Genomic DNA, 26,381 nt, shown 5'->3' with positions numbered 1-26,381 from the left:
ATTCCAGTTGAGCTATTTCAAATCCTAGATGATGCTGTGAAAGTGCTGCACTCAATATGCCAGCAAATTTGGAAAACTCAGCAATGGCCACAGGACTGGAAAAGGTCAGTATTCATTCCAATCCCAAAGAAAGGCAATGCCAAAGAATGCTCAAACTACATTCATCTCACACGCTAGTAGAGTAACGCTCAAAATTTTCCAAGCCAGGCTTCAGCAATATGTGAACCGTGAACTTCCAGATATTCAAGCTGGTTTTCAAAAAGGCAGAGGAACCAGAGATCAAATTGCCAACATCCGCTGGATCATGGAAAATGGAAGAGATTTCCAGAAAAATATCTATTTCTGCTTTATTGACTGTGCCAAAGCCTTTGACTGTGTGGATCACAATAAACTGTGGAAAATTCTGAAAGAGATGGGAATCCCAGACCATCTGACCTGCCTTTTGAGAAATCTGTATGCAGGTTAGAAAGCAACAGTTAGAACCGGACATGGAACAATAGACTGGTTCCAAAGAGGAAAAGGAGTACGTCAAGGCTATACATCGTCACCCTGCTTATTTAACTTCTATGCAGAGTACATCATGAGAAACGCTGGGCTGGAAGAAGCACAAGCTGAAATCAAGATTGCTGGGAGAAATATCAATAACCTCAGATGTGCAAATGACACCACCCTTATGGCAGAAAGTGAAAAAGAACTAAAGAGCCTCTTGATGAAAGTGAAAGGGGAGAGTGAAAAAGTTGGCTGAAAGCTCAACATTCAGAAAACTAAGACCATGGCGTCTGGTCCCATCACTTCATGGCAAATAGATGGGGAAACAGTGGCTGACTTTATTTTTTTGGGCTCCAAAATCACTGCAGATGGTGATTGCAGCCATAAAATTAAAAGACGCTTAATCCTTGGAAGGAAAGTTATGACCAACCTAGACAGCATATTCAAAAGCAGAGACATTACTTCATCAACAAAGGTCTGTCTAGTCAAGGCTATGGTTTTTCCAGTAGTCATGTATGGATGTGAGAGTTGGACTGTGAAGAAAGCTGAGCACCAAAGAATTGATGCTCTGGAACTGTGGTGTTGGAGAAGACTCTTGAGAGTCCCTTGGACTGCAAGGAGATCCAACCAGTCCACCCTAAAGGAAATCAATCCTGAATATTCATTGGAAGGACTGATGCTGAAGCTGAAGCTCCAATCCTTTGGCCACCTGATGCAAAGAGCTGACTCATTTGAAAAGACCCTGATGCTGGGAAAGATTGAGGGCAGGAGGAGAAGGGGACGACAGAGGATGAGATGGTTGGACGGTATCACCGACTCAATGGAGATGAGTTTGGGTAGGCTCTGGGAGTTGGTAATGGACAGGGAGGTCTGGTGTGCTGCAGTTCATGGGGTCGCAACGAGTCGGACACGACTGAGCAACTGAACTGAACCGAGTGTTGCTACTGCGGGTTCCCTCTGATTTCTGTTTGCGTGGAGTATCTTTTTTAGCCCCTCAGTTTCACTCTCTTGTGCCCCCAGGTCTGAAGTGGGCGTTTTGTATGGGTCTTACTTTTGTATCCATTCAGCCAGTCCATGTGTTTTGGTTGGAGCATTTAATCCATTTCCATTTAAGGTAATTATTGATCTGTATGATCCTCTTACTTTTTCTTAACTGTTTCGGGTTTGCCTTTGTAGGTCTTTTTCTTTTTTCTTCACTTGTGGTTCCCACTTGAAGAAGTTCCTTTAGCATTTGTTGTAAAGCCAGTTTGGTGGTGCTGACTCTTTTTTAGCTTTTGCTTGTCGGTAAAGCTTTCGATTTCTCCATCAGATCTGAATGATATCCTTGCTGGGTAGAGTAATCTTGGTTTGTTGGTTTCTCCCTTTCGTCGATTTAAATATATCTGGCCACTCCCTTCTGGCCTGCAGAGTTTCTGCTGAAGAAATCAGCTGATAAACTTTGGGGGATTCCACTGTATACTATTTGTCGCTTTTCCCTTGCTGCTTTTAATATTTTTTGCTTTGAATTTAGTTTTTGTTAGTTTGATTAATATGTGACTCGGCGAGTTTCTCCCTGGGCTTGTCCTGTGTGGGACTCACTGTGCCTCCGAGACCTGTGTGACTGCAGTGGGCCTGTGCTGAGTGACTCACCTCCCTCAGTATTGTTACGCCTGGGCCCCGACATCTGAGCATTCAACACCACAGTCCCGGATTTTCAAAGTTTTGATTCAGGTTCTTATGATTTTGGCGTTTTTAGAGTCAGTTTTATTGAAAAGCCACTTTAGAAATAAACTCAAGTGGGAAAAAAATACGTTTGCCCAACACAGAGCCAAATATTTATTGCTCTACACTGTATTTGAAGAATCTCACCCTTATGGGGAGAATAGCAGTAACAGCAATAATTAATAATGCTAATATTTAGCATTGACCCATTGCTCTGCTCCTGAAATGGCCATTGCAGTTGTTACTGGGAGGGAGGACCTTCACAACAGCCCTGTGAAGTAGGGATTATTCCCCACTTTTCAGGTGAAGAAGCTGGGGCTCAGAGCACAGCTGAGCTGGGCATCTTGTAGAGAAGGCAGGCCCCAGGCTTGGGAATTAATATTATTCTAAGGTGCCACAACTGTGGTGTTGGAGAAGTCTCTTGAGAGTCCCTTGCACTGCAAGGAGATCCAACCAGTCTATCCTAAAGGAGATCAGTCCAGGGTGTTCATTGGAAGGGCTGATGATGAAGCTGAAACTCCAATACTTTGGCCACCTGATGTGAAGAGCTGACTCATTTGAAAAGACCCTGATGCTGGGAAAGACTGAAGGCAGGAAGAGAAGGGGACGACAGAGAATGAGATTGTTGGATGGCATCACCAACTCAATGGCCATGAGTTTGAGTAAACTCCAGGAGTTGGTGATGGACAGGGAGGCCTGGCGTGCTGCAGTCCATGGGGTCTCAAAGAGTCGGACATGACTGAGTGAGTGAACTGAACTGATCTGAAGGTGCCACATGAGAGCTGGCATTGTTCTCAAAGGCCTGGCTGCCCTCACGCCAGGCCCATTCCTTACCTGGAGAGATGGAAGTTACGGGGTGACTTCTGATATCATGTTGTGTGATTAACATTAAGTGGTCTGGGGAGTGCGGCCAGAGCCTCCCCTTTCTCGGGTGCTGTGAGACCAGGAGCACAAGAACCACAGGACTGGGGAGCCTGTACTCATGGTAGACGCTGTAGGTTGTCCAAGGTAGAGATAAAACTGTGATCTGGGGTGGGGTGCAAGAAACTTCCATATGTTTCCTCTCCCCAATCCCATCTATCCACCCACCTATCCACCCATTCATCTATCCGTCCACCTACCCTCCCACCCATCAGCTCATTCATCCACCCACACTCATTCACCCAACCATCTACCTATCCATCCATCCACACATCCATCTACCAACCCAGCCTCTTACCCCTCCATCCATTATCCAACCATCCATCCATCCACCCACCCACCCGTCCATTATCCAACCATCTATCCATCCACCCATCCATTATCCATCCATCCACCCACCCACCCACCCACCCACCCATCCATTATCCATCCATCCACCCACCCACCCACCCACCCACCCATTAACATCCGTCTGTCCATCCAGTTGGGCTTCCCAGGCAGCTCAGTGGTGAAGAACCCACCTGCCAAGCAGGAGGTATGGGTTCCATCCCTGGGTCCAGAAGGTCCCCTGGAGAAGGAAATGGCAACCCACTCCAGGATTCTTGGCTGGAAAATTCCATGCACGGAGGAGCCTGGCAGGCTTCAGTCCATGGAGTCACAAGCTGGACATGACTTAGCGACTAGCAGCAGCAGAAGCTATTTACTTATCCACCCCCCATCTACTGACCCCTTTCTCTGCCCAGCCGTTAGCCATCTATCTATTTGCCCATTCACTCACTCACCCATCCGTCTGCCTATCCACCCATCCATCCACCCATTCACTGACCCACCCATCCATTATCCATCCACCAATCCAGCTTACTCATCCATCCATCCATCCATCCATCCACCCACCCACCCATCCACTTATCCATCTGCCCACCAACCCATTCACTCACCCACCCGTTAATCTATCCATCTGTTCATCCACTGATCCATCTAGCTACTACTCCATCCATCCATCTACCCACCCACTTACCTATCCATCCATTATCCATCCACTTTCCCATCTCCCATCCACCCACTCATCCCTCCATCCACCTACCATTCTAGTGACCCTCCCACTTACCCACCTATCCATTATTTATCCATCTACCCATATACCCATCTACTCACTCATCCATCCATTCATCTTTCTACCCACCCACCAACCCACTCACTTATCCAACCACCTAGCTACTAATCCATTCATTCATCTATCCACCCACTTACCTAATCATCCATTATCCATCTACTTATCCATCCACCATCCATTCACTCATCCATCCACCCATCTGTCTTCCCATGCACCCCCTACCCACTTACCCACCCACCCATGATCCATCCACCTACTCATCTACCCACCCATCCACCCACCTACCCACCCATCCATCAACTTACTCATCCATCCGTCCAGCCATCCATCTACCCATCCACCTACCCACCATCCTTTATCCATCCACCTACTTACCCATCCCCACCCTTCAGCTCACTCTTTGTCTACCCATTCACTCACTCATCCATCCATCCATCCACCCATCCATCAACCCACCCACTTACCCATGTGTCCATTATCCAACCATCTAACTATCCATTTATCCATCCACTCACTCATCCCTCCACCCACCCATCCATTAACATCTGTCTGTCCGTCCAATTGGGCTTCCCAGGTGGCTCAGTAGTAAAGAATCCACCTGCCAAGCAGGAGATGCAGGTTCAGTCCCTGGGTCTGGAAGGGTCCCTGGAGAAGGAAATGGCAGCCCTCTTCAGGATTCTTGCCTGGAAAGTTCCATGCACAGAGGAGCCTGACAGGCTTCCGTCCATGGAGTCAGAGTCAGACGTGACTTAGTGACTAACAAGCAGCAGCATCCATCCATCCACTTATACGCCTGGTCATCAGCTCACCCACCCGTCCGCCCACCTCCCCACCCAGCCACCCACCCGTCTCGCACCCACCCAGCCACCCACCTCTTACCCACCCACTATCCATCTCTCTGTCCATCCACTTACCCATCTTCCATCCACTCACTCATCCATCCATATATCCATCTATCCATCTCTTCATCCACCCATCCATCTACGCATCCAGTGACCCACCCACGTACCTACCTATCCATTATCCATCCACTCACTCATCCATTTCCCACCCACCCACCTACCTACCCACTTATCTATTATTTATCCATCTATCCATTCACCCCTCTACTCACTCATCCATCCATTCATCCATTTGCCCATCCACCAACCCACTCACTTACCCACCCATTATCCATCCATCCATCCACTTATCCATCCTGCTAGCCAAGAATACATCCATCTATCCACCCACTCACTTCCCTATCCATTATCCATCCACTTACCCATCTTCCATCCACTCACGCATCCCTCCATCCACCTATCCATTCACCCACCTATCCATCCGCCCATCCCTCTCCCCATCGAGTGGCCCACCCATGTGCCCACCTATCCATTATCTGTGCATCCACCCACTCATCCACGTACCCATCCACCTACCAACCCGCCTTTTATCCATCTATCCATCAACCCATCTCCTCACTCACCCATCCATCCACCTCCCCACTTACCTATCCATCCATCTTTCTATCCACTCATCCACTCACTCATTCATCCATGCACCTAGCCACCTAGTGACCCACTCACCCCCCTACCCATTACTCACCCATCTATAGGACATCCACCTATCCGCTCACTCATCCAACCCCACCCACTTACTCACCCGTCCATCACCACCCACTTATTCATCCACCCACTCACCCATCCATCTAGCCATCCACTGACCCACCCAGCTACCCACTCATCTGTGATCCACTTATTCTTCCACTTACCCACCCATCTACCTATTCACCCATCCACCTCTGCATTCACCGATCCATCCACCTACCACTGACCTCCCACCTACCCATCCATCCATTATCCATCCAGCTATCCATCCATCCATCTAGCCATCCATCTACCCCTCCACTGACCCTCTCATCCATTACCCATCCATCTTTCTATCCACCCATCCACTTACTCATTCATCCATGCACCTAGCCACCTAGTGACCCACTCACCCCCTACCCATTACTCACCCATCTATGCATCCACCTATCCACTCACTCATCCACCACTTACCCACCCATCCATTACCATCCACTTATTCATCCACCCACTCACCCATCCGTCTAACCATTCACTGACCCACTCACTCATCCATTACCCATCCATCTTTCTATCCACCCATCCACTCATTCATCCGTCCATCCACTCATCCCTTTACGTGCCTACACATCCAGACACCCATGTAAAGAAGACAAAAAAGGTCCAAGGGAAGAAGTCAAGCAACTGTCCAGTCATTTTATTTGTCCACGCTGTGACCCAGGCCCAGCGCTAACACTGGGGGGTCTGACACCGCCTATAGACACCGAGGGGCTCCCAGTGTGTGGGGCTAGGGGACTCAGAAGTATCTGAGTTTCATCAGTGTCTGTGGGCACAGAGTTCAGAGGTGCCATCTCTTCTTGGTGGCGCAACATAATCGCCAAAGATCCCAGCAACCTGCATCACACCACAAGCTCTCACCCGCAAGCAGATACCCCCCGGACCAGAAGGTCAACAGGCACACAGCACCCTGAATCTCCCAGGCACGTGGAGAGAGAGACACAGAAAGCCATGTACATGCGGGAGCACACAAGACATATACATCGGCACCCAGAAGGTGCTGGGGGGGGGGCGGTCACACGACAGTGCTGAGCATCCTTAGTGTGTGTGTGTGTGTGTGTGTGTGTGTCTCTCTCTCACACACACACACAGGGAAATGCAAACAGACACGCATTAGGACACCCACAGCCTCCTGGAGGAGAGACTTCCAGGTTGAGAGGCACTGGATGTCGGCGGACCCAGGGCAGAGGCCTCATCCACACCTTTCTGAGCCCTGGGACTATGCCACCCAGGAAGCGCTGCTGCTCAGCGGAGCCCCTCGCCCGGCTCTGCTGCCCCGTAACCGAGGACGCCCAGCAGCGGCAGGGCATCCTGACGAGGAGCGGGCTCCCTTGGCTGACTTCTGCCAGGCAGTTATGATGTGTCCCTGTGACAGTCACATGGGGCCCAGGACACAAGCCTGTGCTCCACACGGCTCCGCTCAAGGCCACCACTCGGGGGCCCTGCCCAACAGGCCAGGGCCAGGGACCTGCCTCCTTCTCGGGGAAACTGATGATAGCACAGCCCAGACGTCTGGGGCTGCTCCTGCCCACTTGGCCAACAGGGCTGGAGAACCCAGCTGTGCAAGTCAGGGTCTCCGTGGGGCCTGACCCCACGCCCAGGCCCGGCCCCTCCTTACCCCAAAGGCAGTACCGGGATTAAGAAGAAGCACAGGCCGTGGAATGATACAGGCAGACTCAATATAAATAAAATATTCATATAAAAATAGTCTCTTAGAAAATATTCTCTCTTATCCAGTGGCTCACTTTCTAGAAGGTGGGAACTGCTGGGGGGGTTAGCATTACCTTTCCCCTCTCTCTCTGTTCCAAACTGGACTTTTCTAATGGGGAGGTTTGAGCTGGGGAGGACTACAGGCTGGGAACGGTATTCTAGAAAACGTCTCCCAATTCCAGACCAGCTTAAACCTCTGGAGAATTAGCAGCAAACAGCAAAAAAAAAAAAAAAAAAAAAAAAGTGTGTGTGTGTGTCTATATACGTAGAAAGGATGTCTGCCCTTGCACTTGAGCATCTGGTGCGGCAAGGGGTCCTCGCGAAGTCAGCTAGGAGAAAGGTCTGCCTGAAGAATCACTACGCACAGTTCTCCGCTCCCTGTCCTGGCGGCAGAACATCCCACAGGGAGAGCCAGCGGTCCACGTTGATTGCAGAAAACGGATCCCGACGAGGTGGAAGGGTTCTTGTTTAATTAAATAAATTAATATTATTTTTTTAATATCAGAATAAATTGTTAAATATTGCTATTACTGTTGAGGCCCCCGGGGTCCAGTGTTTCAGGCTCTGCTCCGGCCGAGGGCGGCGTCTGGGTGCGGCGTGGATGACGACTCGGGGTCCGGGAGGGGTCCCCCCACCACCGGCAGGGCCCCCCGCCTCCACCAGCCCAGCAGACAAGACAGCTCAGCAGTGGGTACGGAGGTTGGGGCGGGGCCCGTGGCGGGGAAGCGGAGGCCCTCCGCCGCCCCGCCCCGCGCATAGCCCGGGGGCCTCCGCCCCGCGCATAGCCCGGGGGCCTCCGCCCCGCCCCGCGCGGGCCCCGGCCGCCGCCCGCGCTCACTTGCACGTGTAGACCTCGGTGCGCTCGCTGCACGTGTTGCACTTGACGTAGCAGCACCAGTGGAACCTGCAGCTGCACTGCCACGCGCGGGCGTACTGGTGGGTGTTGTAGCCGCGGCCGCAGCACATGAGGTCGCAGCCGCTGGCCTGGGGCGCCGTCTTGTTGCAGGCGCGGCCCTGCGTGCCCACGCTGCCCGTCGCCGGGTCCTCCTCGCAGTAGTTGGGCGACTTCTCGATGTACACCAGGTCGGTGTCCATGGGCTTGCGGTAGGACAGCGGCTTCTTGATCTTGAGGAAGGTGGGCCGCTTGTTGCGGCTGGCGCGCACGGGCTCCACGTGGACCGCCTCGTTGTACTTGTCCTTGAGCACGTAGCCCAGCTCACGGAACTGCGGCAGCGTGGTCCAGCAGGTCTTGGTGGTGCAGGAGCCCGACACGCCATGGCACTTGCACTCCAGCTTCATGTTCTCCTCCAGGATCTGCGGGGGCGGCGGGAGAGCACAGCTGGTCATGGCCGGGCCAGGCGCGGCACCCCGGGGCCACCCCCACCTGCCCGCTGCCCTGCCTGGCTGGGTCTGGCCTGCGCTTTTCTTTCTGGGGGGCTGCCCTGCTGGCTCAGCTGGTAAAGAATCCGCCCACAATGCGGGAGACCTGGGGGTTGGGAAGATCCCCTGGAGACGGGCAAGGCTACCCACTCCAGTATTCTGGCCCGGAGAATTCCTTGGGGTCACAAAGAGGCGGACACGACTGAGCCACTTTCACTCGCTGTCCTTCTGGGGCCGGAACCTCAGACCTGGATGCAAAGCCTCCCCGGGACTCGCCTGCCCTCCCTGCTCCCGACCCCGAGGGGGCCTCACGCCGCTGCTTAGATCCATGCAGGCCCACCTTGACCACACGTGGGTTCTCTCAGGGCTGCGCTGGCTTAAAATCACTTCGGAACCAACGTGTGAAAGCCAGGAGGAGACTTTCAAAGACAGGCTGCCTGGTGTTCTGCCAGGCCAACAGAACAGGTACCCGGCAACTCTGAAGTGATGCTCAAAATTATTTCATAACCAGAGCCGCTCGGCGCTGACCTGCTGGCGTGGGAGCTGGCCACAGAGGCCAGCACGGCGGTCCAGCGGCGTCTGGCTCACCTCGGCCAGCTCGGCCACCCGGGCGGTGATACCTGGAACTCTGCCAGCCTCCGCCTCCCTCCCGGGCCAGCAGCCCTCAGCTCGCCCCAGTCCTGACTGCTCCCTGGAGCTGTAAGGACCGGTTTCAGTCCCAGATCTAGCATGAACCTGCTGAGCGCCCTCAGGCAGCTTGCCTGTTTCCTCATGTGCAGAACCAGGGTGATGGCTGTACTTCTTTATAACCCTCCAGTGAGATGCTGGTCAGAAAGGAGAGAGGGTGGACTTCTGAGACACACAGGAAGCTCAGCTGTCTAAGACAGTGTGGTGCGGAAGAAGCCAGGTGCAAAGAGGATCTACCACGTGAAGGCAGCGACAGGAAGCTCCAGGACGGGCCAAGCTAACGGCTGGGCTCCGCGCCATCTTTATCTACAGAAACAGGCTGAGACGGCCCGTGGCCTGCATGCTGCTGGCCCCTGCTGCGGACATGACTGACTCTCTGCGACCCCACGGACTGCAGCGCACCAGGCCTCCCTGTCCTTCCCCATCTCCTGGAGCTTGTTCAAACTCACGTCCATCGAGTCGGTGATGCCATCTCCCCATCTCATCCTCTGTCGCCTCCTTCCCCTCCTGCCCTCAATCTTTCCCAGCATCAGGGCCTCTTCCAATGAGGCAGCCCAACAATTGAAGAAGACAGCGTTTACCAAGCTCCCCACAGGACAGGATATTTATATTGCTATCTAGGTTGGTTCCCCCCCCCCCCCCCGCCAGTTTTTATCTCCTTCCCTCCCTCCTTTCTGTCTGTTGTTCATTGGTTTAAACTCTGTGTGTGAAGAGGCATCTTTGGAATTAAAGTGTCTCCTCCTTCCAGGCCATCTTCAGCCTGATGTCATCCTAACAGGCCCTTGCTGCTGTGCGCCAGGCAGGGGATGGGCATGTGCTGGTGGGCGCCGTTTCTGGGTCATCGCGTGTGAGCATGTTTGTGGTCCTTCATCCACACTGCCCGGCTGCCTTTGCCTGCTACAGTGCCAGACTAAGGGAGGGAGGAAGTGGCCCGGGCACACTCTGGGTCCATGCGCTTATGTTGTTGTTTCGTTGCTAAGTCGTGTCCGACTCTTTGCAACCCCACAGACTGCAGCCCACCAGGCTCCTCTGTCCATGATTCTCCAGGCAAGAAGACTGGAGTGGGTCGCCATTCCCTTCTCCAGGGGATCTTCCCGACCCAGGGGTCAAACCTGAATCTCCTGCACTGGCAGGCGGATTCTTTACCACTGAGCCACCAGGGACGCCTGTGCACTGGCGTCTTATTTAACTCTGTGGGGTCAGTAGGGTTCCACTTAACGAGGCAAAACCAAGGCTCGGCTGACTCCCAGAGCGGGTCTGTGAGGTGTTTGGAGGCCAGGGTCTTGTTGTCGGGGTTGCGAGTCACGTGCTCGGTGGCTGAATACTTGCCATGTGACCTTGGGGTTGTCACTCTCCCTCTCTGAGCCTCAGCTGCCTTCAGTGAACCTGGAGTGACGGGACCATCTTCTCAGACAAGAGTTAAGGGGGCTGGGATAGAATCTGATGTTCCCAAAGTAGCCATTAGTTCTGCCTCTGGGTTGGGCCTGTGTGGGTGCTGGGGACACAGAGGCGACCAGGTCAGATCCCTGTCTCCAAGGACAGGCCTGTGTCCAGGGTCCTCTCGGCTCCAGACGCTCCGAGTCCAAGAGGTGATTGGTCACAATACTCAGCAGAAGGGAAGCCCACGGTGTCTGCACTCAAGCACGCCAGCGAGGCCGGGGCAGCAGTGTTCTGGGGCGCAGCTCAATGCCTGCTTCCAGGACACCGGCCGTGTGACCCCCGCATGGTGCAGCTGGTGGGGGGCAGCCCCCAAGTCACACAGACGCCCCGTGCTCATCAGTGAGCCGACGGTCCCCAGGTGGCACCCTTCCGTGTCGGCCTAAAAAGCAGAGGTGTCGTGTGTGTTGGGGGCAGAGTTCAGCGGGCGTTTCTGGGGCCTGATGCCCTGGATGGTGGATCTTAGAGCATCAGAGCCTCCCACACAGATGCCTGGGGTGAGGGGCACTCAGAACAGGTTCTGACGCAGAGCAGGGGTGAGGACGCGGAGCGCCTGGCTCGGAAGTGGCCCCCTCCGAGGGGCTTGCCCTGGAAGTCTCATGCTCCCAAACAGGTTCAGGGATGTTCCTGCCAGCAGCATTCGTGACGGCTTTGTGGGCACGATCTGAGGTCCGTCCATGGTAAGACGGATAAACGGAGGTGAGTGGGCTCAGCGGGGCCCTCGAGGGCAGGGGCCTTGAACAGCCACAGCGGCAGAGGTCAACCTCGGAACACGAGGGGGAGGGAAGGGGGCAGTCGTGGGAGCTCTGCACGGGACGACTGCGTGTATGTCAAGTCCAACGGCGGCAGAGCTCGACTGGAGAGAAAGGGTCACAGATACACCAAGACAGTGTTTGTCCCTGGGGCAGGAGGCCAGGGACTGGGGCTGGCTAGGGTCACCAGGGGGCTCCTGGGGTCCCGGTAGCTTTCTGTTCCTTGATGTGGGCGCTTTCTCTTTGTTCCTTTAAACCCTCGAGGATGATCTGAGAGCCTTTTTTGGTACGTGAGCTGCGCTTGCGATTTATAAAAATGCAGCAGGCGCAGGAGCCCGCAAGCACATGGAGAGAGAATGCACGTCAGTAGCTCCGGGAAAACACAGGATCAGCACCGCCGTGAGACAGCACGCAGCACCCACCGGGGTGTGCGAGAGGAAAGAGAGGACCGCTGTTGCAGCCCGATGTGGAGAAGTGGGGCCCTCGTATGCTGCTGGAGGACGTGAGCGGGCGAGCCCCCGGAGACAGCCTGGCAGCTCCTCCGTGTTAAATACATGGCTACCGAGTGACCTGGGACCATGCTCCCCACCCCTCATCTCACAGGCTGAAATCCTAGCCCCCGAAGGGACGGTAGTGGGGGTCCTTTGGGAGGGTCTTCAGTCACAAGTGAAGCCCTCATGAATGCTACTGGTGCCTCGTGAAGGAAGCTCCAGAGAGCCCCTTCCAGCCCAGCAGGACAGAGAGAAGGTCCCGGCCGAGAGCCAGGACGTGGGCCCTCGCCAGGGCACAAGCTGCACCTCGGGCTCCCTGCTCCCACAACGGGGAGAAGCACATTTCTGCTGTCTGGCTCCCATGCTGCCCAGTCTGGGGCGCTCTGCTGGAGGTGCCCGGGCACTCTGAGACACCCAGAAATTCTCCCTAGGTGTTGGGTTGGCCACAGAGGTCATTTCAGTTTTTCCGTAAGATGTTAGAGCAAGGATAATGAGACATCTGTTCATCGCCTGTGCACACCTGGGTCCAGGGGGTGTCTTACTTGACTCCACGATTCCACTTCACAAAAGGCAAAATCTAAGGGTCTGCTAACTCCTAGAGCTGGTCTGTGCGGTGTTTGGAGGCCAGGGTCTTACTGCCAAGGGGTGCGAGTCGAGTGGTTGGTGGCTGCTTATTTGCTATGTGACCTTGGGGTTGTCACTCCCCCTCTGAGCCTCAGCTGCCTTCAGTAAACATGGAGTGAAGGCAGTTTGATCTTTTGTGGCAAAAGTTGCAGGGAGGGTGCGTGGCAGGGTAGCTGGGAGAGAATCAGATATTCCAAAAGTCGCCATTAGTTCTATCTCTGGACTGGGCCTCTGTGGGTGCTGGGGCCAGAGAGGTGACCAGATCAAATCCCCATCTCCAGGGATGGGCCCGTGTCCAGGGTCCTCTTGACCCCAGATGTTCGGCCTTCAGAAGGAGGTAACCCCGGCGAGTCAACATACTCAACAGAAGGGAAGCCCCCCCACACACATCCACATAAAAAAAAGCATTAAACAGTGTGTACAGCAGCATCCTTCACAACAGCCCCAAAGTGGAAACGACCCAGACAAGCCCTGACGGGCGAAGAGAGAAAACGTGCGCCGCCCGCAGAGCAGAGTGTCCCCATGAAAAGGGACGGGGCGCCGACCCCGCCGCGATGCACCCTGGTCACGCGGCGCTCAGTGACCGACGCCAGACGCACGGGACCAGGTCCGGTCTCGTCGCGTTTACCGGCGACGTCCGGGAGAGGCAGCGCTGTGCAGACAGGAGGCAGGCCAGAGAGGTGGGGGGCGAGTGCTGGAGGCGCAGGGCTCTTCTGGAGGTAAGCTGACTGCGGGGATGGCTGTGCAGACATGTGGCGGTATCAAACAGTGCTGAACTTGCCCTTCAGGTGAGGGCCACGCCACGGTGTGCGCAGTAGACTGTAACTACGCTGGCTTTAAAAAAAACAAGTTCTTGGCTGGTTGTGAGGAGACGCTGGGTGACACCCAGTGTGTCCCTGGCGGTGGCCCCCTGGGCGGCGAGCCCCAGCGCCAGGGCCAGACGCCCGGGCGACCACCGCCAGCTCACCGCCTCCCTCCTCCTCTGGGGCCACCACGGCCTGCGGCCCTGGCAGTACTTGCATGGGCCCCTGATCGCATGACACGCAGCCCGTTAATTAACCCTGCAGAGTCTGCATTTTGAGAGCTCGGGGATCGCATTAAGTCTGCATTAAGTTGGGCAGGATCACAGCCGCGCGGGCCAGGACTGGTCACTCGGACGGGCACCGAGCCCTCTCCCCCAGGCAAGGGGGTGCGAGCAGAGGAAACGCCTGTGGGACAAAGCCAGGCTCAGCCGCCAGCATCCGAGCCGCCGGGGCGGGGGGCCTTCCGGGGCCCTCCCGCTTGGGGCCTGGGCTGCAGTTCTGGGTCAGGCAGTCACAGGTCCGGGCACCTTCCCCGTGGCCTGACCCATGGCCGGCGCGCTCAGGAGACGGCCAGAGAGAAGTCAGCAACAGGTGCCTTCACACCCTGGCACAGCTGGGATTCCGGGCTCGAGCACCCAGCCCGAGCGTCTGGGGTCCTGGGGGCCCTGCATCGCCAGATGGAGGGAAGGGGAGGGGCAGTGGGGGGCCTGGAGCCGCCCGAGTGGACCGCTGTCAGCATTTCTGCCCGTGGCTGCACGTCTGGGTCCTTCCTGGCTTAACGACCGGGCCCACGAGACTGCCCGGGCGACGCCACACTGGCTTCCTTGAGGCAGAGACCTCTCGGGACGCAAGGAAAGGCCACCGAGAAAGCAGATCGTGAGGCCCTCGAGCTCTCCTCCTGCCCCTCGCCCCGCCTGTCACCGCCGGTCAGGCAGGGCAGGGACTGGCCTTCATGGAAGTGGCTCCGGGTGAGGAGCAGGGCCTCACCTGGTGAGCAACGTTGAGCCACAGAAGCTGTGCCCTTGCAAAGAGCACGTGGGGAAGCAAGGCGCAGGCAGCCGCCTCAAATGAGAGAGCGAGCGAGATGAAGACGGTGGGGCTGGGCCAGGGGTGCGGGGGCGGGGGCAGGTGGCCGCGCGACACCGGCGGGCTGACATCCTCTCGGAAGGAGGGTCGCTCCAGCAGAAGCAGAGGCCCAGGGCAGGCCAGGGCGGGGCAGCACAGGCCCCTGAAGGACAGACACTGCGGCCAGTGGCCGGAGGGCCCGAGGCTTCCACCAAACAGGGCCAGGGCCGTGCGGAGCCCAGGAGGGGGCCTCCCGCAGGCTCTGCTGACCACGCCAAGGAGCTGTGGCTTGGTGTTTCTGTTTTTAGTGGAATATGATGTGTGTTCCTGGTGTACAGCATCGTCCATCAGCCATACGTACCAAGTGATGTGGGTGAACCTGGAGCCTGTCGCAGAGTGAAGGCGGTCAGAAAAACACACGGTTACGCACACGAGTGGAATCTAGAAAAATGGCGCTGAAGCCCTGCGGGAGGGCAGGAGTGGAGACACCGCTGGAAGGAACGGGCTCGTGCACGCGGCGGGGCAGAGACAGGGTGGGACGAACCGAGAGCAGCAATGGCGTGCACGCCCTGCCGCGTGCGAAGCGGGTGCCGCACAGCACGGGCGCTCCGCTCGGCACCCTGCGATGACCCAGAGGGCTGGCATGCGGGTGGGTGGGAGGGAGAGAGAGAAGCTCCAAGAAGTTCCACATTCACTGGGGAAATGTGAGAATAGTACGGATGGCCCCAGTGCATCCTTCACCCCATTTTGCCCGTGGCTAACACCTCACCTCAGTGTTCTTGCCTGGAGAATCCCAGGGACGGGGGAGCCTGGTGGGCTGCCGTCTACGGGGTCGCACAGAGTCGGACACGACTGAAGCGAGTTAGCAGCAGCAGCAGCACCTCACCTCAGCATGATGTACACTTATCAGCACGGTAAATTAACGAATGAGCTAAGGGTGTCCCTGGTGGCTCAGCTGGTGAAGAATCTGCCTGCAGTGTGGGAGACCTGGGTTCGATACCCTGGGTTAGGAAGATGCCCTGGAGAAGGGAACAGCTACCCACTCCACTATTCTGGCCTGGAGAAATCCGTGGGACTGTATGGTCCATGAGGTTGCAAAGAGTCAGACACGACTGAACCACTTTCTTCTTACAATGTTCGCTTATTCAGTGAAGTCCGTACTTCATTCGGATGCCCTGGGTTGGTACCTTCTGTCCTCTTCCTGTTCCAGGAGCCCATCCAGGTCACCCCATGGCCTTCAGTCCGCCTGTCTCCCTGGGCCGCGAGATGGGGTTTTGAGGACAGGACAGCCAGTGGCGGCCAGGAGCAGGATTTATGATTTGTAAAAGTCTGCTCACTGGCTGTAACAAAGGCACCACTCACTCCGGTCCCGGGAGACTGTGTGAGAGAGAGAGTCCAGGGGTATCTGGGAAAGTTCTGCTCCTTCTGCTCAGTTTCACTGTGAACCTAAAACTTGTCTGAAACATAGTCTTTAAAAAATCCCAGGCGAGAGGCTGTAGGCAGGGAGAGTCCCTGGAGTCCAGACTTGGTTGATTCTGCTGCTGACGGGCTGGGGGGCCTCCCTGGACCTGGGTTTCCCCATTTCAAAGTCAAGGGTTTGTAGTAAATGATTTCCAAGGCTGCTTCTGACCCTAAGAATCCTGACCTTGTACCAACACTGCTCTTCAACCCAAAGTGTTTTGAGGGGTCTGACACCTGCTGAGAGATGGACACTTCCATCCCATTTCACAGGTGAGGAAACAGGCTCAGAGAAGGAACGGGACTCAAGACCACAGCGCAGGCTGCATCGCCTCCATACGTCTGTCCAGAGCACTCCCCACCCTCTGCCTCCCACCCCGCCCCCCAGGAGACTGGCCCGGAAGGCTGCACCCCTGAGCTGGCTCTCGCTCCTAGGGTTGAGTGGTCTGGCCGCGAGCACAGCTGCCTCAGGATGAATGCAGGGGGCTCTGGCCAGTGGAGGCCCCGGAGGGAGCCCCGGGGGCAGAGCCAAGTCCTGGTTCTCATTCCCCCGCCCCTCCCCGCCGGCCCCATGGGGTGGCCGCGTCCCCCTTGCCAAGGTCACAGGTCGCAGCTCCCACGTGCTCTGTGCACCCACTGGGTTCCAGCAGCCCGACCCCCTGGCCCACCCGGCCTGAGGAGTAACGGCCCCCCTGCCGCCAGCCCCAGGGGCTGCCCCCTCCCTCTGGGCTCCCTTGCCTGCATCCTCTCTTCTGTTCGCCTCTCGCTTCCCCGCAGTGTAATGCACAAGCCACACAATCCACCTCCTAAACGTGCGCACATCAGTGGCTTCAGTACACGCAGAGCGTGCAGCCATCACTGCTAAGCGCAGAGCGCTCCATCACCCGAGAGCGAGCCCTCCATCACCCGAGAGCGAGCCCACGCTGCGCAGCAGTAGCCACTCCAACTTCTCCCTCCTCTCAGGCCCTGGCAAGCGCTCATCTGCTTTCCCTCTTTGTGGATTCTGTTTGCCTGTCCTGGACATTTTGTGTAAACGGGCTCATACAGCGTGTGGCCTTTTGTGTGTCTAGCTCCCTGCACTCAGCACAATCCCTTCAAATTCAGCCCCGGTGCAGCAGCTGTCAGCACCCCATTCCTTTTCATGGCTGGATAATATTCCCTCGTAGGGCCGGCGGCACTCGGTCCGCCCAGTCACCAGCCGTTGGTCTGCAGGCCCTCTGGTTAAAACTGTCCTGGATTTCCTAGTCGGAGCGTGCCGGCCGCCCGGCCTTGACCTGGGGTTACACCCTGGCTCCTCATGGCAGGCCTGGGCACCAGCCGCCCCTTGACTCCCAGCCCGCACGCTCTCCCCTCCGTCCACCTCTGGGCCCTGCACCTGCCAGCCCTCATCTGGAAGGCCAATCTTTACTGCCTTTACGGAGGCTCGACCCAACAATTCCACCGCAGAATATGTGCCCTCCAGGGTAGGCTCATGCCTGTGTAAAATGACAGCCTCAGAGAGGCGTTATCTGCGATATCAAAAGGCCAAAAGGCTCTCGGATCCACCAATGGGACCGGTTCTGTGAATCACGGGGCTCTGATAAACTGGAATGTCCTGAACTGCCAGAGAGGACAGGCGGCCCTGTGCTTCCCAGAGATGCACCGGTGGAGACAGCAGGGGTGTGCAAAGCATGCGGGCACGCGCTGTTTGTGCGAGATAGACTGTGTGTGCCTGAGAGCACAGAGCGCGCGCCCCGAGCAGCAGGAGATGCTGGGGGGAGGAGCTGCCTCCGGAGAGGACACCCAGTACCCTCCTTGCCATAGGATTGTTCTTGGCGCCATCCGAATATTCTACCAGGTCGGAAAAACGTCACCTCCTCCACAGAGCCTTCCCTGATTGCCAGGACAGTCACGAACTCCCCCATGGTTTCCATCCCTGTCCTGGATTGTTGGATAATTTTCACTTGTCCCTCTGGTGACTGTGTGCCAGTTATTAAATAGCCTCTGGCGTCAGACCAGCAGCTCCCTGTGGTGGACACGGAGCTGTGCCACCCAGACCCCCTGCCTGTAGCGGTGTGCTGGTAAACCGGCTCCCAAGAGAAGAAAAAGCCCAGTGTGGGATAAATGCTCCCACACGGCCAATTTGAAGCTACTAGTGGTTTAGCAATCAGCTTGCATATCTCCAATATTTAATTCGGGTGGGGTCTTGTAAGTGCCAGGAGCCAGCACCAGCACACCACGGGACTGGGCAGCCTCCAGCTGTGAGGCCCTGCAGGGTCCGTCCCAGCCCCACATACCTGCCGCCTTCCCCACAGCCGGGGACAGAGAAAGGCGGGGGTCCCACGGTCTGGCCGCTCTGGCGCTCCCACCGAGGCGCTGCAGGCACACTCATGCCCCACCCTGTTCCTCTCCACCCCCCCGTGTGCACGCGCTCACTTATGTCTGACTTTTCACGACCCCATGGACTGTAGCCCGCCAGGCTCCTCTGTCCATGGGATTCTCCAGGCAAGGATACTGGAGCGGGTTGCCATTTCCTCCTCCAGGGGATCTTCCCGACCCAGGGATCGAACCCGCGTCTCCTGCATTGGCAGGCAGATTCTTTACCACTGAGCCACCTGGGACCCCCCCTTCACTGATTCCTCATGAACAGCTTGGACCAAACTCCATCTCAGCCTCTGCTCCTGGGGCTGCGAGAACGAGGAGACCCTTCCCCCAACAAGCTGTGACACCCCTGGGGGGGCTGGGGCCAGGACACGCCCCTCCACCCCCAGCCTCGGGCAGAGAGCCTGGCGCGGCGTAGGTGTCGGGCGGCCGCGAGGGGAGAGGAGGACCCGCTGAGCGTCTGCTTCCGTGTGCATTCCTCATTTGTCGTGCACCGAGCACCTGCTCTCCTCTGCTGCGGAGGCCCCGGGGGTTCCGTGAGACAGACACGGGCCGTCCTGCCTTCCCTGAGCCTGAGGACCCAGACGGAGCAGCCCCAGAATTAATACCGCCCCCAGATCAAAGTCGGAGAGTGCTGTGAGGAGGGAAACAGAGAGCAAACAAGACTCGACCCGGGAGGAGCTGCTCTGTGTACAGCAAGGACCTGAAACTAAGCAGGACACGGGAGAATCCGCCCAACTCAAGACGACACAGAGGAGGAGACACAGTCCCCCAGCGAGAGGCTCCGGGAGGACAGCAACGTGGGAAAAATGAACACAGAACACTCTCTTAACACCATGCTCTAAAGCAAACCCAAAATGGATTAAAGATCTAAACGACAGACTGGATACTATAAAAGCCTTAGAGGAAGACATGCGGAGAGCGCTCTTTGACATAAATTGCAGCCGTATCTTTCTGGATCCATCTCCTAGAGTAACAGAAATAAAACAAATGAGACCAGGTTAAACTCAAAAGCTCTTGCACAGCAAAGCAAATCATGACCAAAATGAAAAGACACAGGGAAATGCAAATTAAAACTACAAGGAGGTATTACCTCGCATGGGTCGGAATGGCCATCATCCAAAAACTCTACAGGAATTCCTGGAGAGGGCGTGGAGAAGAGAGAGCCCTCCCGCACTGTTGGTAGGAATGTAATGAGTACGTCCACCATGGAGAACAGCATGGAGGTTCCTCGACACACTAAAAATAGAACTTGCCCTATGACCCAGCAGTGCCACTGCTGGACATATGGCCAGAGAAAACCCTAAATCCAAGAGACACACGCCCCCCAGTCTTCACTGCAGCCCTACGTAGCTCAGGCAGGACATGGAAGCAACCCAGACGTCCGTCGACAAGGACTGGATAAACGTATACACAAGGGAATGTTACTCGGCCGTAAAAAGGGACAAAATCGTGCTGCTGCAAAGACAGGGATGGACCTAGGGACTGTCGTGCAGAGTGAAGAAAAACATCGCATAGTGTCACCTATATAGGTGGACAGGGAGGCCCGGTGTGCTGCAACTCATGGGGTCGCAGGGTCGGACATGACCGAGCGACTGAACTGAACTGAACTGAACTGATGGAATGTAGGAAAATGGTTCGCATGAACCTATTTGCAAAGCAGAGATAAAGACACAGGTGCAGAACAAATCAATGGATACCACGCGGGTAAGATGGGGAGGGATGAACTGGGACGTTGGAATTGACGAATACACACCGCCGCGTGTAACGTGGGTGACTGATGCGAACCTGCTGTGCGGCCCAGGGAACTCCAGTCCAGACCCTGTGGGGACCTAAACGGTTAGGAGGTGCAGAGCAGGAAGGGTCTGTGTACGCGTGGAACTGATTCACCTTGGTGTGTGCGGTAGAAATTAACACAAGACTGGAAACCAACTATACTCCAATGAAAAATTTTTTTTTAAACAAAAGGGCAATCTGCAGAATGGGAGAAAATACTTGCAAACAATGCAGCTGACAAGGGATCCATTTCCAGAATTTACAAACAGCGTGGGGGCTTCAATATTAAATAAAACAACCAAAGATCCCGCTCAAAACTGGGCAGAGAAACTTAAACAGACCTTTCTCCAAGGCAAACACACAGATGGCCAAGAGGCACATGGAAGGGTGCTCAACACAGATGACTATTAAGAGAAATGCCAATCAAAACTACCCTGTGATATCACCTCACAGCAGTCAGAATGACCATCATCAAATAGTCTACAGACAGTAAATGCTGGAGAGGGTGTGGAGAGAAGGGCGTCCTCCCACACCGCCGGTGGGAGTGCACATCGGTACATCCACTATGGAAAAAATATGGGGGTTCCCTGAGCAGCTAAAATCAGAGCTGCCCTATGACACAGCGTCCCACTACTGGGAGTGAATCTGGAGAAAACCGTAATTCCAGAAGACACACGCACCCCAGTGTCCACTGCAGCACTATTTACAGGACATGGAAGCAGCCCAGACGTCCCCGAATAGATGAATGGATAAAATAGATGGGGTACATATACACAGCGGAATACTTCAGTCGCTCTGTCGTGTCCAGCTCTTTGCGACCCCATGGACCGCAGCACCCCAGGCCTCCCTATCCATCACCAACTCCCGGAGTTCACTCAAACTCTGTCCATCGAGTTGGTGATGCCATCCAACCATCTCACCCTCTGTCGTCCCCTTCTCCTCCTGCCCTCAGTCTTTCCCTGCATCAAAGTCTTTTCAAATGAGTCAGCTTTTCGCATCAGGTGGCCAAAGTATTGGAGTTTCACCTCCAACATCAGTCCTTCCAGTGAATATTCAGGACTGATTTCCTTTAGGGATACTACTCGGCCATAAAAAATGAAATGATGCTATTTGCAGCAACATGGACCTGGAGATTATCGTACTGAGTGAAGACCCACAGAGAAAGACAGACATATGATACTGTGTATATGTGGAGTCTCAAATATGACACAAATGAGCTTATGTACAAGACAGAAGCAGAGTGGACTGATGGACACCAATGAGGGAGGGTGGGGGAGAGGCAGCCTGGGAGTCTGGGCTGGGTGTGGACACCCTGCTGTATTTAAAATAGATAACCAGCAAGGACCTGCTATATAGCACAGGGAATTCTGCTTAGTGTTCTGTAAGAACCCAAATGGGGAAAGAATCTGAAAAAAGAATGAATGTATATATAACTGAATCACTCTGCTCCACACCCGAAGCTAACAACAGCATTGTTAATCAGCTGTACTCCAGTATAAAATAAAAAAATTTTAAAGAAAATTCAAGCTTGGAATAATGTGAAAAAGTTTCTGTGGCACCTGAGAGAACGTAAAAATGCAAAGGAAAAGAAACTAAAATCTTCTCTAAATAAGTGTGTTAGTTGCTCAAACATACCGACTCTCTGCGACCCCCTGGACTGTAGCCCGCCAGGCTCCTCTGTCCATGGGATTCTCCAGGCAAGAATACTGGAGCGGGTTGCCATGCCCTCCTCCAGAGGATCTTCCCAACCCAGGGATCGAACCCAGGACGCCCCCCACTGCAGGCAGATTCTTTCTTTACCCCCGGAATCACAAGACAAGCCCTGACATAAAAAAATAAAAATCACAAGACCAGCCCTGACATAAAAAAAATAAAAGTCACAATCAAGGACCGCCCTGCAGAGCAGGGACTCTGCTCACTATGCTCTAATAACTTAAATGGGAAAAGAAGTTGAAACATAGAAACATGCCTATGTGTAGGTGGGTGATTCTGCTATATACCTGAAACTAACCCAACACTGTGAAGCAACAATATTTCAATAAAAAGTTTAAAAAGTTGAACTTAGGGGAGATGGAGGAAGTGCAGTTGAAGCCAGGGAACGGCCATGCCAGGGCCCGGAGGTGGGCGCCATGCAGACAGCCCCCAGGAGGAGCGGGAGGAGACCGGGCTGGACGGTCAGGGCAGGGGCGCTCCTGATGACCTGCGGGCCCAGGGGTTCCCGGAAGGGGCCTTCCTGCAGGGAGGGATGAGGTCTGGCTGACCCCCTGAGAGACAACCCCAGAGAGGGTGGAAATGAGGTCAGAGAGGCAGAGTGGAGGGCGGGGAGGCCGTCCCCATCACCCAGGCCGGAGACACTGGAGGCCCGGATGGAGGCGGTGGCAGTGGGGGGACGGGGAGGTGACACCCGGTGGGGAGGGGCGCGGGGCCCCGGGGTGACTCACGGGCCCCTGACGGACACGGAGGCCGTGCACTGAAACCAGGGGCCAGGCCAGGAGCCGGGCTCGGGGAAGGGCACGTGTCGAGGGCGTGATGGGGACATTTCAGGCTCAGTGAGTGGTCAGGAAGAGGGGCCTCTCCGGGAGCAGAAATCTGAAATCTGGCCCCGGTCAGCTTGAGCGACCACAGCGGACGATCCTGGTCAGGGTCCAGTCACTTCCAAAGACTTCATAAAACATCGATGAAAACAGCCAGAAGTAGGACACCCACCTCTATCATTTTGAGTGTTAAAAAAAAGATTACTAAAGCACAAGAAACAAGATGACCGCCAGCTAACTATGAATTAAGAGGCTGCTAAAAAGGCAGCCACCCGAAGCCATATTAACAGAGGTCCAACGTTTATAACATAGGAGGAGACAGTCTGGCTGTGTGACTTTCAGAACTGGGCTATGCCCCCACCGAGGACAGACCCAGAGAGCATGCGTACATGAGGGGGCTGGAGAGTCCAGGCTGACAGAGCTGGAACTGCCCCCCACCCCGAGAAGGCAGATTCTGGGGTCCTGGGTACTGCCCCCTACACTCTGCTGGCCTGTCCTGGGGCGGGGTGAATGGGAGGAGCTGTGTGTCCAGGGGTCAGAACCCGGAGCCCAGCTGCAGGGGAGTCACAGGCAACAGATCCCAGCTCCACGTGGAGCCAGGCGACCCCACCGCGCTGGCCAGCACTGGAGGGGCCACAAGAGGTGGGGACCTCTTATCTTGGGAGGTAGGGGGGGCGGCAGCTGGGGTCTGTAGGGGGCATTCCTGAACCAGGTGGGGCGGGGCCGCTTTTAACCTGCTCTTCTGTCCCCCAGCCCAGCAACCAAACCTGTCTGGAGTAGTAGGCAGGATTTTCTGCACCGCTGGAGGGAGAGAAATCAATCTCTCCCTGACAGGTCCCCCGGGAAGTGCCAACAATGTACCAGGTGCTGCCCAGAGCCCGGAATTACCAGGGCAGGGCTCCCAGGCCTGGGAGGGGCCTCGGGAGAAACTCGCTCCAGAAAAAATTCCTGATTCATGACACCCGACAGATACTATGGAGGCTGGCCTCCTGGGCCGGCCCAGACTTTGGGGCTGCCTAGATGATCTGGGGGTGGACTTCCTGGAGGAGGAAGGGGTGCTCCGGGCAGGGGGGGCAGGCAGTGGCCGGGGGCCTCTGTCAGCCTCCACAGCATTGAGAGAGGCAGCTGAGCACCGAAACCAAAAGCTCTTGGCCAGTGTTGAGCTCCACTGCCCCCTCCACACTGCAGCCCTCGCCCAGGGAAATTCGCGGCCCAGGACGATTTCCCCACCTCGTGGTGACCGGCCCTCCTCCAGGAATGCACCTCCATTCATCCCTACATGGCCCTGCCCAGCCCAGCCCGCCTGGGGCCTCTGCAAATGCTACCTCCTCCTCCTCCTCCGAGCGCCCTGCCCCTGCCCCACCCAGCCCAGGAGGACTCCTCCAGCACGGACCTCTCCCACGCCTGACACCCTTCTCTTTGTGCCCTTGTTTACCGCCAACCTGCGTGGCCTCCAAGCTCTGCAAACGTGGATTCTGCAGTGAGGCTTTCTCCAGCCACGGAAACTAAAGGGGCCCCAGCCAGTCCTCACTGCCACTTGCCACCAGCCATCTCTCCAGTTCCCACTGGTTACTGCTAAGTCCGGTCTTGTGACTCAGGCAGGTCAGGACCAATCAGAGGAAGTCCTCGGGGTTCAGCGAGAGACTGAGAAAGATCGACCGCTTTAGCTGACCACCAGCTCACTGTGAACTAAGAGGCTGCTGAAAGGCAACCATCTGAAGCCATGTTAACACTGGTGTAACCCTCGTAACGCAGGAGGAGACGGCCTGGCCGTGTGACTTTCAGAACAAGAGCTGTAATTTCCCACCAGAGGAGCAGGAGAGGCTACAGAGGGCAGAGCCACGGATGAGCGTCTCGCAGCCACGTGGTCTAACCGGGAAGGCAGAGCTGAGAAACAGAGAGAGGAGGCGGGGTGTGTGGACGCGGCTCCTGGGAGTATCATTTGTACCCTGCATCAAGCTGGCCCTGAACCCGATACCCTGGGACCAGTTGCTTCCGTGAACTAATGAGTTCCCTTTTTGTTTTTAAGCTGGCTTGAGTTGGATTTCTGTGCTTGTGGATTAAAATGTTGTACCTGGCCGAGAGAGCCTTTTGCTTGTGCAGGGCGATGCTTCACGTAAACCCCAAAGCCAGTCCCTAGCTGGTTGAAGTCACAGCAGGAAGCAGAGCTGAGAGGCTCGAACATCTCCAGCTTCAGTCCATCTGAGCCCCGCCTCGCCTGTTGGCCCACCTGGCGGCTCTGCAGGGAGAGCTCGGTTCTGGACTGTCTGTGCCCCAGCTGGCGAGCAGTGACCCAGGCAATCAGACTCAGTCTCAGCACAGCAGTACGCTGTGACGAGAGCAGCCTGAAGCAGGGAAGCAGGCGCCAGAGCGAGGCAGCCCAAGAACCTGCTGCAAATCCCACCTCCGGCCACCACACGCTGGTGGCGGCAGAAATGGCCAGACACAGGGCACGCTGCCTGCCTGTCCAGCCCCCTGACCACAGCGGGGAGAACGCTGGACCCCACCTGATAAAGAGAGACCCGAGAACGCAACTGCTGTTTTCCATCTTTGGATGCTGTGGTGTGAAAGTGTGATTGCAGGAGCTTAGGCAGCCACCTTGTGACCCAAAGGCGAGAGAACCAGAGGCCAACAAGGTAACAAGGGCAGATGGAAAGATGGAAACAGCTTGGGCCTCGCAGAGTCTGCAGAGCCTCTGAAAGAAACTATCCAGACTTTCCTTTTGCAGGAAAAAGCCAACTCCTGTCTTCAAAGCCACACCTAATACGGTATTCTGGTACTTGGCACCTTGCACCTTCAGAGATCGGCTCCTTGCACCTTCAGAGATCGGCTCCTTGCACCTTCAGAGATCTGCTCCTTGCACCTTCAGAGATCGGCTCCTTGTCGCCAAGCAGGAGCGAGTCTTTCCTCAGAGGAAAAGGTGGAGATTAAGGAGAGAAGGGCAGGGCTTCCCTGGTGGCTCCCAAGGCTGGGGGCCCTGGGTTTGATCCCTTGTGGGGGAAGTAGATCCCACAGGCAGCAACCAAGAGTTCACACGCCACAGTGGAAGATCCCTCACGCCACAGAGAAGATCAGAGATCCTGAGTGCAGCCAAATAAATATTTTTTAAAAAAACCTCTTTGAGTTTTCTTTGTTCAGCACAATGCATGCTGGGGTGAGCCGGCACGGGGTGGGAGAGGTGGGGGGCAGGGTCGTGGGGTGGAGGGAGCAGGCAGGCCCAAGTTCTGGTTCTGCCCCTGCATGGCTGTGTGGCTGCTTGCAAGTCCCTTTCCTTCTCTGGGCCCGGACCCCGGGCTCCTCTGCCTCCAGGACGAAGGCCCCAGAGGGGACTTCCCAAGAGAGGAGACAGGGACACAGGGACGAGACGGGCTCGTTCTCCCAGGTGTCGCTGGGGCGGGAGGCAAGCTCTGGCTGGTGCAGAAGCAGAGACAGAAGTGAGGGGGCGACCATCCCCCC

General features: G+C 55.8%; 1 protein-coding gene across 1 annotated transcript in view; it reads right to left on the bottom strand.

The window, feature by feature from the left end:
• Window positions 1-6,466: 6,466 nt before the first annotated feature.
• WNT7A (Wnt family member 7A) overlaps window positions 6,467-26,381 on the bottom strand; it is a 65,561-nt gene continuing 45,646 nt past the window's right edge. Inside the window, exon 4 of the mRNA XM_069561086.1 lies at window positions 6,467-8,871. Coding sequence (XP_069417187.1) covers window positions 8,392-8,871 — 480 coding nt within the window. The 3' untranslated portion in view covers window positions 6,467-8,391. The remainder of the gene's footprint in view (window positions 8,872-26,381) is intronic.

The sequence above is a fragment of the Ovis canadensis genome, chromosome 19 (assembly GCF_042477335.2).
Source record: "Ovis canadensis isolate MfBH-ARS-UI-01 breed Bighorn chromosome 19, ARS-UI_OviCan_v2, whole genome shotgun sequence".
Lineage (NCBI taxonomy): Eukaryota > Metazoa > Chordata > Mammalia > Artiodactyla > Bovidae > Ovis > Ovis canadensis.
Note: the sequence above shows the minus strand (reverse complement) of the source record. Positions and strands in the feature narration are given on the sequence as shown.